The sequence below is a fragment of the Rhinopithecus bieti genome, unplaced genomic scaffold (genome assembly GCF_001698545.2).
Source record: "Rhinopithecus bieti isolate Rb0 unplaced genomic scaffold, ASM169854v2 scaffold_5260, whole genome shotgun sequence".
In the NCBI taxonomy this organism is placed as follows: Eukaryota; Metazoa; Chordata; class Mammalia; order Primates; family Cercopithecidae; genus Rhinopithecus; species Rhinopithecus bieti.
Window position 1 is genome coordinate 2570407 of NW_016805896.1, and position 17941 is coordinate 2588347.

General features: G+C 54.1%; 1 protein-coding gene across 26 annotated transcripts in view; it reads left to right on the top strand.

Moving 5' to 3' along the window:
- Positions 1–17941, top strand: part of CELF4 (CUGBP Elav-like family member 4) — a 321682-nt gene that overhangs the window by 272163 nt on the left and 31578 nt on the right. For 16 of the 26 annotated variants that reach the window (XR_001886010.1, XR_001886011.1, XM_017873965.1 and 13 more), the window contains exons 4-6: positions 16988–17116; positions 17347–17426; positions 17761–17904. Coding sequence is in view for 24 of the 26 variants with exons in the window: in XM_017873965.1 (XP_017729454.1) it covers positions 16988–17116; positions 17347–17426; positions 17761–17904 (353 nt within the window). In the remaining 2 variants the exon portion in view is untranslated. The remainder of the gene's footprint in view (positions 1–16987; positions 17117–17346; positions 17427–17760; positions 17905–17941) is intronic. The other 10 variants (XM_017873959.1, XM_017873980.1, XM_017873977.1 and 7 more) reach the window with 1 other exon arrangement.

The following is a 17941-nucleotide window of genomic DNA, read 5'->3' on the forward strand; positions in this document are numbered from 1 at the left end:
GCTTCCCGAGCTTGTGTTGTGAGGCAGGGATCACACTAGGGCCTCCCAGCAGTGTGAAGACGCACAACTCCCAGCCTCACATCAACAGAAATGCCGACTCATGTTCATAACTGAGAATTGCCGGGTGTGGTGGCTCACACCTGTAATCCCAGCACTTTGGGAGGCCAAGGCGGGAGGACCACTTGAGGTTGGGAGTTCGAAACCAGCCTGACCAACATGGAGAAACTCCATCTCTACTAAAAATGCAAAATTAGCCAGGCATCGTGGCACATGCCTATAATCCCAGCTACTCAGGAGGCTGAGGCAGGAGAATTGCTTGAACCCGGGAGGCAGAGGTTGCAGTGAGCCAAGATCATGCCATTGCACTCAGCCTGGGCAACAAGAGCAAGCAAAACTCCATCTCAAAAAAAACCCTGAAAATTGTTGTGGATCATGTTGTAGTGGAGGCTGAAGAGGCTGATGGAGAAAGACGGACAGGAAGAGGAGAAGAGGGGAAGACATAGGTCTCAGTCTAGGCCCACATGCGATCATTTTCACTCTCCTGGTTATTACTATCTTGGTCGAATCAAAGGACAAATTTGAGAATTAGGCCCAGAGTGGGGCGGAAACCAGGCCCAGTTTGTAGTTTGAGGTGAGTTTACTAACTTTAAGTCTGGGGCGGTCCCTGCTTCCCTCCCACTATGATCCTTCCCTCTAGATAGGTGATGTGTGCTCTTGTGAGTGAGATGTGCCAGGCCTGGAATTCAGCTGCGGCGCTTTCTCCTGCTCAAGCTCCTGCTGCCCTTCTTGGATCAGCATTTCCAGACTTCTCAAGGTTAAGGAGCCATTTTTAACATCAAAAATTCATCCGTGCCCCCCTTGACAGATGTTTTACTTCAAGTATCTATTGTTTGAGAGAATGCAAAATGACAAAATTCCACCTTGAATTCAGCAATGCTTTTAAATGGATTTGTATTTTTAAAATCACAATAGCATCTAGATGCATTTGAAAAATAGTCACATATACCTGTGGATGAAGCTTTCTGATGCAGTCAGCGGGCAAAGCTTGAGGTGCCTGGGATACACGTTCAGGGGGCTCCACTCTCCTGGGCCACCCAGCTGCTGTGCATGCAGAGGGAAGGAGAGTGGGGGCTGGCAGGGAACATCCCCTCCAGACAAGCCACCTTCTTTGGCCTCCCCAGCTCAGCACCGTCACCACCACCCACCTCCCAGACACCAGGCTGCCCTCAATTCCCCAGCATAGAGCCCTCTCCCAGCCATGGCCCTCCATGCTACCTCCTCCACTTCTCTTCCATTCTCAGGCACTGCAGGCCTAAAAGCTTATCAGGTCCTTTTCATCACAAAGGACATTTTCTGACAAAATCAGTCATGTGGAGGTGACCAGAGCCACCATAGTTCAAAAACTTCCCTGAAGAGGGCAATGCCCAGTCTGTAGGCATGGAACCCAAAAGATGAAACTCCAGGGCCATGTAATACTCCATGTCACACAACAGAGAAGGAGGTGCAGCTGCCAGAGATACCCAATCCAGCCCCACCTGTGCCACTTACTGCCTGGGGGAGCTTCCACCAGTTTCTTAGCTTCTCTGAACCTCAGTTAACTCATCTATCAAACAGGGCTCTCATCATATTCTATTGGAGCATGGTAGTAAGAAGTGGACAGGACGTGTGCAGATGGCCAGCTGGCACAGAGCCCACTGTCAGGACATCCAAAGGGCAGCTGACAGTGTCCCTGATAGCAGAGCCTGGCTGTGGGGGAAGGGAAGTGGGGGGATGAACTGGGGTGTACGAGCTAGCAAGTGAGGGCCTTCACCTGCTTCCTTCGCTCCCAGACCACCTGCTCCCGGCAGAGCAGCCCCACGGTGCTTGTCATCCTCAGGTCCCCCCTGGAGACTTGTGGGTGGGAGGGCCATGTCTTGATTTTCAAAATACAATTCTCCTTGAGCACTTGAGCTGAGTAATGAAGCTCTTTGCATTCTGTCCTCTGAGCTCCCACCCCCAAGCTTCCATCCTTTTCCCCACCCTTCCCTAGAGAGGCAGCACAGCCTGACCTCAGTGCCCTGTGGCCTCAGCCATGAGGACACTGCAGCATGGAAAACTCTTCCTGCTCCACTGTGTACTGCCCAGTCTGCCAGCCCCCATCCCCTCTCACCCCAGGATCCCCCATCATGGTCTGCCCTCCACAGCTGGGCCACTCAGGCCCTAATTTGGAAGCACTTTTCCTGAAGGATCAAGTCTACTTCCTGCATCTCCTGACACGGTCCCTTGTGTGTAGTTTGTTGAATACTGACTGTCAGACTGAGTGGTGAATAGCAGGAGAGGTCCAGGGCAGCCCCAGAGCTGGCATATAGGTTTCTGAGACAGAAGATTCTCTTGTGCCACTCTGTAAAAGGAATTTCATGGTAACCAAATTTTGCCACCCTGAAGAGGCAATATTCCTGTTCTCTGCAGAGTACAGGCTCCTCTGCTGTTAACAATGCCAGTCACATACCAACAGATGATATGTTGCCACACTTCCAAATAGTTTGTTCACTCAAGAAAGCGAACTCTCCCCCTCACAATCTCATTAGTCATTAGAAAGAATCAAGGCTTGCGCAGCCCTTCCAGGTGCCCAGAGCCGCCTGCCCTCCTGAGCCCAGCAGGGCCTCATGACCATCCTCTGGTGAGCAGGGCAAGGGGATGCCTTCTGCGTGGTAGATGAGAGCTGGAGAGCTGGGCCACCTTGTTCAAAGCCTGGCTCTGCTGTGAATTAGCTCGGGGACCCCCAGCAAGTTGATTGCCAAGCCTCTCTGTGCCTTTGTTTCCTCATCTGTAGAATGGGGAACAGTGGTGCCTGCTTCATAAGGTTAAAATGCTCTGAGCTGTGCTTGAGCCACGGTGTGTGCTGCCATCATCCTCTCTGAGGGCATGGTCTTTGACGGAGAGAATGAACGCATGGAGCTCTGCATAAACCATGTGGGCCGACACCTGCCGTCTCACTGCAGGGGCTTAGGAGTAGTGCTCCCTTAGTTGCAGGCACCTATATGGGAGATATCCCTCCATGCAGGAAGGGAGGACCTCATTGGGTGCAGTAGAGGCTTGAGAGGTCATTTCAGCCTGCCAGTAGGTTCAGGAAAATGTCAAAGAGAATCTTCAGGTGTCCACAGTAAACCAACCCATTTGCAACCTATGTTAACTGCAAACCCATTGGCAAATGTGGAGACTCAGGGACCTGGGTTGAAAGAGAAGCTGGTTCAAGATAAGTCTTGAGCAGAGCAGCTTTCCTTGTTCTTTTGAGAGTCAGCACCCCAGCAGGTGTGGGTGGTCGTGACTAGTTTTCTGACCTTTGCGTTTAGACCTCATTACCTGAAGTCCTCAGAAGCATCCTGGCCACCCATCCATCCACATTTACCTATTGCTATTTATGTGTCATCCATCATAAATCTATCTGCTTTCTGCAATCATTTTTCTTTCATCTGTGTATCTATCTATCATCTAACATTTAATCTGGATATCTAGCATCTATTAATCATGTCTACCATCCATCCATCTCTAGGTCTATCTGCAGTCCATTATCAGTCATGAGTTAATACACCGTGTACTTAAGCATGGGCCCTCTGAGTTCCTTGGCGGTGGGCAGCAGGGAATCCAGGAGGGCCATGGTGGCTGGAACAAAGTGGGATAGAAAGGATCCCGGAGGCCTGAGAAACAGGGGCCTGGGATTCCCCACTCAGAGCAGGGCTGGCTGGTGGAAGGAGGGGGAAGGGGCACAAGGGAAGAGAGAGGAGGAAGAGGGGGCTTGCAAAGCCCTCAGGAGCTAAGTCGAGTGCTGACCTAGAGAAATCCCCTCACCCCGCTTCCTGAAATTAGTTCAATAGCTTTACAGGGTGATTCCTGAGCAATGGGAAAGACGGCCAGGCTCAGGCAAGTGTCAGGGCATAGAAAGTGGGTGCTGCCGGCCCTGCAACAACAGTGCCCAGAATTTTGCAGCCTGAAGAGTTCCAGCCCAGCAGACAGGTGGAGAGCCAGGGACGCAGTGCCTGAGGAGAGATGAGCAGCCTGGAGAAGACCAATCACATTGCATCCCTTCCCTACCCTGACTGCATGTTGGTATCACCTGAGAAGCTTTAAAAAACCAAAACCAGAAATACTGACATCTGGGCTCTGGACCAGTCCCTCAAATCTGTATCTCAGGGGCCAGCCCGAGTCACCTGGATTGTTGAAAGCCTCCAGGTGATTTCCATGGCAACCAGGGCTAAGGATGTCTGTCCCATGAGATCCAAGCCACTTGCTGCTCATCCCTGAAGGGCTGTCCTAAGGGCGCAGGGGTAGCCGCTGGTGCTACAGGGCAGGACTTGGACTCTGGAGGTACATAAGACAACGTTCTTCTGGGCTCCCTCCTGGGTCTCGCAGGGAGGCCAGCAGGCCTTCTGCAGGTGATTAGGAAGCATCATTCCTACAGCTGGGTGGTAGTGGAGGAGGCTGGGCCAGGTGGCCTCTGAAGACCCACTCCCAACCCACGGTCACTAGAGGTTCTCAGCACAGTGTTCAGGTGTGGGGAATGGGTGTTGTGGCTGCAGCTGCCAGGTCAGTCTCTCTTGATTCCAGTGTGACTCCTCCCGGGTTAGACAAGTAATGAAGATGCTGAGGACTTGCACCTCCCCAGGAAGATGGCCAGTGGGCTGGTAGGCAGCTTCTCCATCGCTGTCCATCCACAGAAAGCCAAGCTCCACTGTCAATATTAAACATCGACTGTGGGTCAGAGGGGCAGGGGTTTGCACGGCTTCCCCAGCACTGAGTTCTTCACTGTGTCTCTGGTGGTGGCGGGAGGCACCGAGGAAACCCATGCCCGCCCACCCTCTCTGTGCGGCTGTGGAAATTTGGGTCACAGCTGGGAGGATTTGAGGCCCCATGAGGGTCAGCCTGTGGCTAGTGTTGGAAGGTCTGTGGCCAGGTGGTCTGCAGGCAGTGACCACTGCCTCACACACAGCCTTATCACTGTGCAGCTCTGCGCCCAGCTAACAAGCCCCTGCTCCGTGGTTAATAGAGACAAACAGCTCTAAGCAGGTCTTTTATTTCTTCCCCAGCATTTGCGGCCAGCTGGAGTAGATTCTTTGCCCTCTCAATGAGATGCTTTTAACACCATTCCTTGGTTTCTCCTCTTATTGCCCCTCCTGTCCTGTAGACCACCCTATCCTCCTCCTCCCCTGCAGAAACCTCCCCCTACCCTTGCTGGAATAGCCCTGCTTTGTCTGTCTCCTTGAAAGCTGAGGACAAACTGGCCATAATTTATGCTCCCGCGTGATATAAAGGAAAAAAGGGCCCCATTATGTTATAAATTATCTTGCGATGGGTGAAATGCAGGAGAGTGTGCCAGACGCCAGCGGAAACCCCATTAGACAACAGAGTTCGGCTGCGAAAAGTCCCCACAGAACTCCGGGGCCGTCTGTCGCGTGCCGTGCGCCTGGTAAGGATAATGTAGCAGATCAAATGTATAATCAGTTACCTGGTGAGATGGCTGTGCGCCACCATCCCAGCAAAAGGTGACTTCTACATAGAGCCACCGTGGTGTCCCAGGCTCCTACTGAAAGGCCTGACTCAGACTCACAGGCAAGGGTCTGAAGGCCAGAGAGGGAGGCAGCAAGGGGCAGGTGGGGACAGTTCCCAGACCCCTCACCTGTGCTGAATCCCAAGGCTCAGCTTCTCTTGACTCAGGGTCCCTAGGCCAGCTCATCTTCTCTCAGAGCACAAGAGATGAGAGTGAAGGAGCCATTCCTGGCCCCCTTGTGAAGGTGGCAACAGACCCCAAGTTCTGGCTCTGGTTCTGCAAACATGCTGCAAGGCCCCCAAAGGCACCCCTACAAACCCCTTTCTCAGGAGCCACACCTCTGCCCAGAGCAGGCCTCAGGGGCCAGGGAGGGGCTTCCGGGATGGAGGGGGTAATGCAGTTAGAGGAGATTCTGCCAGCAGGGCAGACTTCCTGTGTGATGACAAGAGAGGACATTTTCAGCCCACATTCAAGGGAGGGGAAGGCCAGAGGACTCAAAAGGAAAAAGCTTTACCTCCTAGAGCACCTAGGGGACTTCCAGACAGCCAGGCTGTGATCAGAGGGATGGGCAGGACTGGGGAGGGATTGTGAGGCCTAAATGGGACCGTGGGCAATGGGGAATCCCATGAGTCCATTCCCTTGCAGCTAGCAGCAGGCTACGGGTGCCCCGCCCACTCACCCCTTGGGGCTCTCAACCAAAGCCCTAGCCCTCAAAAAGCAATGTGGTTATTGGGCATTTTGCCAGTGGTCTGTGCAGAGATGGAGGGGTGGAAAGGGAAGAGAGAGGGTGAGAGCTCCAAGTGGTACCCTCTTCACACCAGTGACTGGGTGTGAGTTCTTGGGAAAGACAATTAACTTCTCTGCGCCTCTGTTTCTTCGTCTGAACAGTGGAAATAATCAAATACCTGCCATACCTATAAAGTGCTGCTTTCAGTGTCTGGATCATAGTAACTGGGGGCAAAATGAGAACCACTGTGATTCTTCTTGTTCTCACAGCCACCACCTGGAGGAGTAAGTCAGAGCTGCAGACATGGGCAGGGCACCTCAAGCCCGGGGGAAGGAGGTGGAGTTGACTGGGCTGAGCAGCGCTGGCTGGGGCGGCAGGGCTTCTGTGATGTGGGAGTTGGGTCCTGCAGGCTCTTGTCATGTAGGGCCTGGGTGATATTGCACTGGGCCACAGGAGCAGCCATGGGTGCCATGGATGAGGAGCAGATGGAGCCAAGGGAGGGCATGGTGCGCTGTGAGGCCAGGCGCAGGCGAGAAGAATGGGCCCAGGGTTGGAGGCCCAGGCCTTCTAGAGGTCAGAGGAGAGGGGCCAGGCCTTTCGCCTTGGGGAGGTGCTTAGATCAGTGTGGGTGGGAGAGAAGGAAGGGGTGTGTGTGTGTGTGTATGTGCATTGGGGTGTGTGTCTGTGTTATGTGTGTATGCTGAGGTGTGTGTTGGTGTATCTGTGTGTGTGTGTGTATGTGCATCTGTGTGTCTATGTTGGTGTGCATCTGCATGTATGTGTTTGTGTACGTGTTGGAGTGTATGGATGTGTGTATCTGTGTGTGTATGTGTATCTGTTGAGGGATGGGTGCTGGTGTGCATACTGGTGTGTGTATGTTTGTGTGTCTATGTGTGTTGGGGAGTGTGTCTATGTGTGTTGGTGTGTGTGTAGTGGGTGTATGTGCATGTTGGATGGTTGGGTTTGTGTGTTGGGATGTGAGTTGGCTGTGTGTCTATGTATGTTAGGGTATGTATGTATATATGTGTGTATGTTGGGTGTGTGTGTGTGTTTGGGGTGTGTAGCTATGTGTTGATGTGTGTGTATGTGTGTGTTGGGTGTGTGGGGGTGTTGTGTGCATTGAGGTGTGTGTCTATTTGGTGTGTGTATGTGTATGTATGTGTCTTAGGGTGTATGTTGCTGTGTGTGTATATGTTGGGGTATTGCACTGGTGTGTGTTGGTGTGTGTATGTTGGGGGTATATGCATTGCTGTGTATTGGTGTGTGTATTGCTTGTGTGTCTTTGTGTGTGTATGTTGGGGTAATGCATTGCTGTGTATGTGTGTGTGTGTTGGGGTATATGCTTTGGTGTATGTTGGGGTGTGTGTGTATGTTGGGGTTTATATGTTGGTGCATGTATTACTGTGTGTGTGTGTTGGGGTATATGTGTGCCACGTGTATTGGGGGGTATATGTTGGGTATATGTGTGGTACATGTATTGGTGTGTGTGTGTGTGCGTGTTGGAGTATACGTGTGGTGCATGTATTGGGGGTGTGTGTGTGTGTGTTGGGGTATATGTGTGGTGCATGTACTGGGCTCTGTGTGTGTGTATGTTGGGGTATAGGTGTGGTGCGTGTATTGGTGTGTATGTGTTGGGGTATATGTGTGGTGTGTGTATTGGGTGTGTGTGTGTGTTGGAGTGTATGTGTGGTGCATGTATTGGTGTGTGTGTGTGTGTTGGAGTATATGTGCGGTGTGTGTATTGGTGTGTGTGTGTGTTGGAGTATATGTGTGGTGTGTGTATTGGTGTGTGTGTGTGTTGGAGTATATGTGTGGTGTGTGTATTGGTGTGTGTGTGTGTTGGGGTATATGTGTGGTGCATGTACTGAGCTGTGTGTGTGTATGTTGGGGTATATGTGTGGTGCGTGTATTGGTGTGTATGTGTTGGGGTATATGTGTGGTGTGTGTATTGGGTATGTGTGTGTGTGTGTGTTGGAGTGTATGTGTGGTGCGTGTATTGGGGTGTGTGTGTATGTTGGGGCATATGCGTGGCACATATACTGGTGTGTGTGAGTGTGTGTGTTGCTTCTCCCTTCTACCACACACCCTTTCACACTCCCTGCTTTTGCACATGCTGTTCCTTGGCCTGCAATACCCACCCCTTGCCTCTCCCACAATGCAAACCCTGCCCATGGATCATTCCAGGTCCAGCACAAGCCTTTTAGGTCTTTCTCAGCCCTTCATACCCACAGGGCTCATCAGTCCATGCGCTGTGCCCGCACTATGTCCAGTACCTACTCATCTCTAGGGAACACTCATTTCCTACCTTCTGAGGATTTCTGAAGGTCAGCTCCTTGTCCCTTGCACCCATCACCATGCCAGGTTTATAGCAGCCCCACCCCCAATGCTCATTGAGCAAATGGATTCATTTATTCATGGCAATGTGTATTTATTGAGCATCTACTACATGCCAGGCCATTTAGGAATTGGACCTTGCTGCATGAATGAATGAACATAGACATCTCATTCATGGAGGAGAGAGGTCAGGGGGCATGGAGTATGGGTGCCTGTGTAGCCCCTTACATGGCATTACCAGACTTGGCTTGGTCTCAGAGTTGGGGGGAGACCACAGGGTTTCAGCAGGGTTTCAGCAGGGGAGAAACAGGGTCTGCCCTGGATTTTAACACCCCCTTCTGCAGTTCTATGGAGAGCAGACAGCAGGGGCTTGGGTGGGTGTCAGCATCGAGGAGGTGACCGTCGTGCTTGGGTGGCTCCAACCTTGGGGGAGAAGGAGAAGGGATGGCGGACCCTGAAGTATCTGGAAGGCAGCGCTGGCGGAAGGAGTGCAAGTGACAGGGACTCCAATCTCCTGCCTCTTCCACCCCAACATCAAACAGCACCAGGCCTGGAGGGAGCCAAGCGGATGAAGGCCAGCACTGCCTCCTGGGGGCGGGGCAGAGCCGGTGAGGGTCTTCATTTGCATCCCATTGGAGGCCCCCAAACACATCCTGATCCCAGCAGCCTTTGATCTGTTCTGATGTCTCCTTCAGTCTTCTTCCCAAGCAGGAAAGCTTTTATCCTCAGAGTCGGCTCCCAGCCCAGCTGTGCTCAGCTCTGGCTCTGACACAGTGTGGTGGAGGGAAGGGGAGTGCATCGCTCTCCACTGGCTGAGCCCTCCTGAGACCTGGCCCATGGTGACCCTGTGTCCCAGGTGAAGGGACTGGCTCTTGGGAGGATGGCCAACCTGGTCACGTAGCTGCAGGTTCTTGACTCTGGTGTGGACAGTGGTGCTGGAAACTGTCTACGCCGACCTGATTGGGGGTAATTGCTGGGTTCTCAGCCTCCAAGAATGGGGGTGCAGATCCCTGTCCCTATCCACTGCATCCCTACTTAGAAGGCAGTTCTGCTACTGTATGCTGCCCCCTGGGGCAGTGAGGTGGCTCTACAAGGGCTGGTAAAGAGGAAGAAAAGGAAGCCTCTGGTTTTGGGGTGGAGTGGTCAGGCAACCTCGAAAACTGCACAGATGTAGATTCAGATGAGTCGCTCATCCCTTAGGAACCATGGGTACTTGACAGACATGGGGATTGGGAGAATTCGTGGAAATGGCATGTAGGGATGCTCAGTCCCTTTGGGGGAAATGTCTGTTTTTGCACAACCCAGGTAGACCTCCTGGTGGAGGCTGGAGAGCATCTCAGTGGTTCTCAAAATGTTGCTTTCTTCTCTGACTGACCTGGGCTGGCATGACTTTGCTCAGTTCGATGTCCCTGGGGGTCCTCTCTACACTCCCGGGTGGGGGAGTGGGTATCACCCTTCTGCCAACTGGGGTCCCCATGGGTGAGCAGTAGTAATGGTTAGAACATTCACAATAACTGGCACTTATTGAGCCTTTTCTCTGTGCCACGCACGTGCTAAAAACCTCATTTAATTCCGGACCCGCCTGGGGGGTTATATGCCTTGCCCGAGCCTGCACAGTCAAAATGTGGTGGAACCAGGATTTGACAAACAGCCTCAGTTATTATCTGGAGGACACCCTTGGCCCAGCCCTCCTGTTGAGTCAGGTGTGTCTCCCTGTCCCTTGCTGCTGAAGGTCCTCCCTGATCCACAGGTAAAGTTAGAGAGGGGGCATTTCCTTTGCCCTCAGAGTCACTGCCTGTGGGCCCAGAGAGAGTAGAAGATCCTGGAATCCAGGAGGCAAACTGGCGGGGCCACTGCATGGGACGACCCTGGGCTCCAGCCTCGGCCTGGCAGCTGAGGAGCAGATTCATGGGGTAGTCTGGCCTCCGGGCTCTTGCCCAGCCCCTCTCACTCCCCAAGACCCAAGGCTCCAAAGCAGGAAAGAGACCCCCAGCTCTGTCATCATGAATATCTGGCATTTTCTCTGCAACCCCAAACTCCTGCCTTTGAGCTTCCAGGTCTTCTAGCAGCCTCTCTGCCCACTCCACCAGCCACTAGACCTAAAAGCCATGTACTCCCCACCCTGGTCCCTGACCCTAGGGTTCTCCCCAGCTCAGTAACCACCCCCCCCCAACCTTCCCTCAGCAGCTGGAGGGAAGAGAATAGTAAAAATCTACTGCGGTAATAAAAGGCATTAACCATCTGAACACTTGCCCACAGTGCCCCTGCAACCGTCTATCCTTAAGCAAGAAATATTGTTTAATGCTGATGATAATGAGTGAATCAAATTGTGAAAATTAAACTGGAATTTCAGCATTAGCGCCAGGATGCTGGCATTTGGCGAGTCAAGTGATACTGCTGTTACCTCCCTCCTCACCACTCAGGGGCCCACTCACCCTGCCCGGCCAGCAAGATGCTCCCCACGTGGCTAGGGTGGGGCAGCAGAGAAGGCACAGCCCTGAAACATCCCCCTTAGGGGTTTGCCCTAATCCTGAGACTCCACTGAGGGTGCCCTGGGTTCTCCTTTTAAAATACAAATCCTTTCAGCCTGAGCCCCATCCTGCCCTGACACCCTGAATAGAGTGAACTCAGGAGTTTTTGTCTCCCTCGTGGAGGGATCCATGGGAGGATGCAAGAGATTCTGGCAACCAGATTCCATTGTCTTTTCATAAGCACCTATCACTTCCCCGGGTGTCACCCAATGCTTTTTATAGGTTGTGAACCAGAGCTCAGAGTTAGACTGGGGTTTCAGGAAAATTAAAAAGAGTCCTGAAGTCAAAGGAATGGGTGATGTATGCGTTGGTGGAAAGGAAAGCAGGCAGGAGGCAGCTGAAGAAGCAAAGTCAAGCCTCCTCAGAGTCCCCTTCTTGCAAAACTGCTTGGAGCAGGTGAAAAGGACAGTCAAAGGCATCCCTCCACCTCTCCGCCTTTGCTGAAATTCTAGTGTGGGCCTGGAGTCCCTGCATATGTCCCATGCACATCATAACTCCAGCCCACCTCCTCCTGGAAGGCATCAGGGTGTAGCTAGTTCCTCCTTCCCCATCCAACCTCTTCTGGCCTGCATCCCAGAGTTACTGGATGTGTTTATCAGGCCTTTGTTCTCTCACCAGGGGCTCCAATGTAGAGGCTCTGGGCCCACAGACCAAAGACTCTGGATTCTCCAGGGATCTCAGAGCCATGCACAACCCTTTCTCCCCAACCCGTTAAAAGAGAAAACCCAGAAGCGCTCTCAAAACTCATCTCAGATCCTCTGTTCCGACAATTCCCAAGCACACAGTGAGTGCTCACTCAGTGCTCACTGAAGGGGTGGCCATAGGAGAGACCCAAAGTATGTCAGGGGTTTTGTCCAGCCCCTCCTGAGGTGGCTGTAAGCACCTTCACCTGACACAGAACTGGGGGCTTCTCCTGTCCACAATTTTATCATCTTCCCCCAGCCCCAGCTCCTGCACAGGTGGGGTGGTGAATACAGACTCTGCCTACTCCCCCATGATGGTTAGACATCTGGGGACAAAGAGCCAAGCTGCCCTCTCTGGGTCCAGGCAGGGCTTGGATGAACACCCACCTCCTGTTGCCCAGCCCTTTGGGGAGTCACACTCCTGTTCCACAGAACCCTAGATGCTCCCTCACATCTGCAGGCACAGACATGATTTAAAAGAGCAGATTGCAGCAGCAAGGGCTTTGTGATCATGAAATCAAGGAACCCCGTGAGGCTGGGTTGAGTCTAGGCTCCAGCTATGGGCAACCTCCTGTGCATCCTGGGGCTCTTTCTCCGCCCCACCTTCCCCGTCTGAAAAAGCATGAAACCCTTGGTGTTATCTGGGGTCCTGCCCAGTTCTGCCACTCGATGGCCTTGTTCATCCAGGTGCAAGGACAGCAGTTCTTGGGGCCACAGTGTGGCAGCCTGCTGGCCTTTGTCTTGTTTGGGCACTTGTATATTGTGAATGGCCTGTCTCTCCACCCGGATGCCAGCTCTGATGAGCAGCTTCGTCTCTCTTGTTTACTGCTGTAGACGCAATGCTTGGAACAGTGTCTGGCACAGAGAAGGCGCTCAGTGAACAGCTGTTGAGAGACTATAGAACATGCTTCCCTTGCTCTGCCCCTTGACCAGGAGGAACCCACAAGGCCTCCGTCCCCTCAGCCCAGGTCAGCAGATTTTGTTGTGCTCAGTTTCCAACTCCCAGGGCTGAGCCTCTGACCTGAGCTGGGCTCTGTCAAGAGAATTCTGGGCTCCCAGTGCCAGCCTCCAGTTGCTCATCACATCTCTGGGCCCCCAGGGGTCTCAGCGACCTCTCACTCACTCTTCAGCCATCCCCTCACTAACTCTGAGGCCACTCCTTGCCTCACCACTTTGGCCCAGTCCAGCAGCACCTGCCTGAACGTCTCTTCAGAGGGGCAGCTCCCCAACACCCCAACTACAGGAAGCAACAGCCTCAGGGCTGAGGGCTCACCCAAACAGGGGGGCCACCAGAGCCTCTCCATTACCGGGGTCCCAGCTCAGGCAGCTGGGCAGCGACCAGGGCCTGCTCTGCCTGTACCAGGAATCAGGGGCTGTGTGGATGGAGAAGGGTGGGCATGGGCTGGGAAAACGGAGTCATTCTCCAAGACTTGCAAAACTGGCATCAGACCCAAGACACCAGCCAAATGGTACCGTTAGTTACGTGATGCAGCCTGAGACAGTGCCTCAGGAAAGTGGCCAGAAAGGAGGTGGGCAGAGGGGGTGGGAGACAGGGAGATGTCATCCATCTCAGCTGGTCAGCCACAGCCTCAGAATCTAGTCCAACCTGTTGCTTCAAGTGTGTTCCCCATCATGAAATGTGGATCCTCTGACTTCTCCTCTTTGACCTCTGCCCCCTCACAGTAGGGGTGACCCTCCAGGCCAAAGCAAGGCAGGACAAATGAAGGGCAAATAGCACTGCATTTCCTCTTCCTCCTGCATGGAGAAATCCAAGTAGGGGCCATCGCCATGGTAATTACCTCTTGGCAGGCACTGGGACCCTAGCCACCACCATGACAGAAGCATCTAACCATACCCCTTTCATAGATCCCAAAACTCAGGTGTGGAGCAGGGGAGCGGGAGTGGGAGTCAGTGGGCCTGGCCCTGAAGAAGGTCCACTGGTGAACTCAAAGTCCCTTCAGCCCCTGGTCTGAGAGACAAGCCTTAGAATCACTCGTATAAGTCACAATACCCAACTGGAGGATGGTGTAAACTGAACGCATTTGAGGATCCTAGAAGCAGACATTTGAGTTGGGTGTGGTCAATCCATGACTACCTGGAGGAAGTGGGTCTGAAGCTGGGTTTCTTTGGTATCTTGCAGCCCTCCAGAAAGGTAAGGGTGGCTGTAGTTTCCCTGGGGAAATCCAGATGGGGAGGAAGAGGGGAGCCTGGCCGCTTATATGTTTAGAAAGGACTCGAGAAGGAGGTGCTTAACTGAGAACTGCACAGTAAAGGGAGATTTCAGGGGAGGGGAATGAGGAATTAGGAAAAAACAAAAAAACCCAAAACCGGCAAAAAAGGAAGTGGCTGGATAGAAAGGCACATGTGGATGAATTTTAATGCAATCAGAAAGCTGTCATAGCAATAATAAAGGAATGTATTCAGACGTCAGGAGAGGAGAAGGCGAGGAGCTGCGGTCTCCGCATGTAAATCAAGCTTGGGCAGAGGAGGTGCCTTCCCTTTCTTTCCTTTTTCTGTCCAAGTGAGGAAGTGGAATTTTTAGCAAGAGGGCCAGGGATTAGCAGGGGCGGGGTTCCATTTCTAAGTCTTTCTAGAAACCCTATTCAATTGAGCCTTTAAAAGGCACTAAAGGTTGAGGGGAGGTAGGGGAACACCGGGGCTGTGCCTGGAGGGAAGAGTTTTAATTACTCCACAAAAGAAGGAAAAGCTCCCATTTCACTTCCAGTAAATTGCTGTTGCTGCTTCCAGGAGTCAAACATAAGGGCTCCGCAGTCTGTCCTCTGTCTCTGTCATCTTTCCCCCCAGCCCTCTTCTCCCAGCTCTTTGCCTCTAATTCTCTTGTCTATGTTTCCTGTCATTTTCTCTCCCCCGCTCCCTTTCTGGGCTGAACTCTATCTCCTCCCATCCCACTTCAGCTTTTCTCTTCCACCCTCCCTCTCTCTCTCCCTTCTCCTTGTGCCCCAGAACCTGGAGCTGGAGGGGGGAGGCGGGTAAGGCTGCACGCAGAACCCTGGAGATGGGGTGGGAGTGTGCCCCAAAGTCTTGCCAAGCCAAAGGAGCCAGAAGAGCAGCTTGAGGCAGGAAGTGGGGCCAGGGCTCTGGGGTCCAGAGCTTTAGCTGAGGCCCACCCTGTTGGAGGGCCAGCTGGTGTTTTCTGACCCACAGCTGGTAACAGGGATCAGCAACTGTACCCTACAGGTTGTGGAAGGAACTGGGACCCGGCACCATGTCATAATGGAGAACTGGCCCAGTGTTGAGTGCATCTGGACTGAGTAGTACCAGCAGGGCAGAAGGCAGGAGGACTCTGCAGGTGGCTTGTGGAGCACAGGGGCCTGGAAGCTTCCTCTGCTTTGCTTCAGAACCCGGGACAGCCCCTCAGCTCTAAGTGAACTCCCCTGGCAATTTGGGCAAGGTGGGGGTTCTCTGGCAGAGAAGGTAATAACCACCTTGGATACAGAAGGACACAGGGTCCTTGAGTGCCCATGTGTTCAGAGGAAACCATGAACACGTGGCCATTTGCAGTTTTGGGGTCTGCATTTCTGCAGCTTTGGCTGTGTGTCAATCATGTAATCATCCACAAACATCTAGTGAATGCCTGCTGAGTGCAGCCACCCCTGGGACTCTGTTCCAGTTCCTATGGCTGCATACCAATTTAGCCCGAAACTGAGTGGTGTAAAACAACCGTTTATTTTGCTCATGGATTCCGTGGGTCAGGAATTCACAGGGCACAGCATGGAAGGCCTGTCTCTGCTCCAGGATGTCTGGGCCTCAGCTGGAAAATTCAAAGCCTGGGAGCTGGAATTAGCTGAGTACTCATTCATTCACATGTCTGGTGGTTGATGTTGACTGTCAGCTGGGGCCTCAGTTCCTTTCCATGGGGACTCTTCTGCATGAGCTAATTGGGGGTTCACAGCATGGTGGCTGGCTTCCACAGATCTAACAGGCCCCCGAAGCAGAGCCAAGTGGAAGCTGATCTCTTTTATGACCCAACCTCAGAAGTCACTTGGCATCACTTCTGCCATTCTTTTTTTGTTAGAGCAGTCACAAGCCCCACCGAGATTCAAGGGGAAGGAATATGCCCCCCAACTCTCAGTGAGAGGAGTGGCAGTCACACTGAAGTAGCAGCATGTGGGCTGGGGGTGCCTTCTGCAGTCATTCACCAGCTGCCGCAGGTCGATACAGGGTGCCTTGTCTCCCTGAGCACACAGCATGGGGTCAAAAAAGCACTTCATACTCGTCCCAGGTGTGTGGGGGCTACTGAGGCATCTTCAGGAACAGGCGCCCCCAAAGTGCCCAGGGTCGAATTTTGCAGCGTGAAGAAATAGGAAGAGCCAGACGAGGAGGGAGTATCCAGATGGAGGAAAAAAACATGTGAGATACCAAGGAGGTGCGCCCTGGGATGGCACAGGGCGGGCAGTCATTCATTTTTTATTCCCCTCATCACTGAATGGAGGGCCTCCTATGCTCCAGGCACTGCTGCTTCAGCAGAGAGACCTGGTCTCTTTCCCCTGTGAGCATCCCAGGGAATGGATGGGAAAGGAGAGCTATACGGAAAACCGCAAAGCAAAGCAGTCATTGTCCTTTGACATTCCGGCCAAAGGGATGGGGGGCTGAGACAGAGTAAGGGAGAGGTAAGAAGGAGCATGGGTGAGGAGGCAATACTCAAACTGAGATCTGGAAGAAGAGAAGGACTGGACCTTGTGATGAGTGCGCTCCAGGCAGGGGAACAGCATCTGCAAAGGCCCGACGGCAGACCTGCCAGTTGTAATTCATTTTGGTGCCTGTGGAGGATAGCGCGTGAGAGGAGGGAGGAGGGGAACGCAGGCTGCCTGTGTGCCCGTGTGCTCTAGTGAGGAGCCAGCCCAGGGCTCTGCTCCTCAGGGTGCAGCCTGCCCCGCAGGCGGGGAGAGGCCGAGTCGCTGCGATCCAGCTCCTGCCTGCCACAGCTCTCTCCGCACCTGTCCCGCGGCTGTGCGCTGCTACCCTACCCACTTCTCCCCCTCGCCCCTCCCGCTCCGACTAAGCCCCGCTCCCGTACCCCTCCCCGCACTCCTTCCCCGCCGGCTCCGAGCCCCAGCCCCGCCTCCCCGGCTCCTCCCTTTCCCTGCCGCCCTCCCCCTCCGGCCGTGCCCTGCTCCCGCGCAGCCCGGTCCCTGGCCCGGGTAAGCATCTCCTAATTTTGTTCTAGAAGATAGAAAACTCTTCGTGGGCATGCTCAACAAGCAACAGTCCGAGGACGACGTCCGCCGCCTCTTCGAGGCCTTCGGGAACATCGAGGAGTGCACCATCCTGCGCGGGCCCGACGGCAACAGCAAGGGTGCGCGGGGCGGGGCCGGGAGGGATGCCCGGGAGGGAGGGGCGAGGCGGAGGGAGACCTGAGGGCGCCTCTGAGTCTCCCGGGCCGTCGCCGTCTGTCTCTGGGCTTCTTGGTGTCTCTTTCTCAATCTCTGCCTCATCCGTCTGCGTTCACCTGGGATGCGCCCTCTCCTCCCGGCCCCTCCCTGGCCCTGCTTCTGGGTCCCAGCTCGGCCTCTCGCGTCTCCGCAGGGTGCGCCTTTGTGAAGTACTCCTCCCATGCCGAGGCGCAGGCAGCCATCAACGCGTTACACGGCAGCCAGACCATGCCGGTGAGTGCTGGCCCCTTGGGGTGGGGGCTAGGGCAGCGGCGGGCCGAGACCCCAGCACCCGCCGCGCTCCGCCGGCAGACAGGAAAGCCTGACCCTTATCCCCGGGTCTCAGACAAGGACGTGAAGGCCCAGGGATGTTAAGGAACTGGCCTGAGGTTACCCAGGTAGAAAATGCCCGCAGTGGGGTTCACACCTTATTCCCCTGGGCGAGCACCGATGCCGCCGTCTCCAAAGAGCCGCGAGGAGCGGGCGGGGTGGGCGCAGGCCAGGGGCACCGACAGCTGCGGGCGGAGGCTCTGGAGCAGGTGGGTCTCACGCGCCGCCCCGGCCGCAGGGAGCCTCGTCCAGTCTGGTGGTCAAGTTCGCCGACACCGACAAGGAGCGCACGATGCGGCGAATGCAGCAGATGGCTGGCCAGATGGGCATGTTCAACCCCATGGCCATCCCGTTCGGGGCCTACGGCGCCTACGCTCAGGCAGTAAGTGGCAGCGCGAACGGGCAGCGGTTCTCAAGCT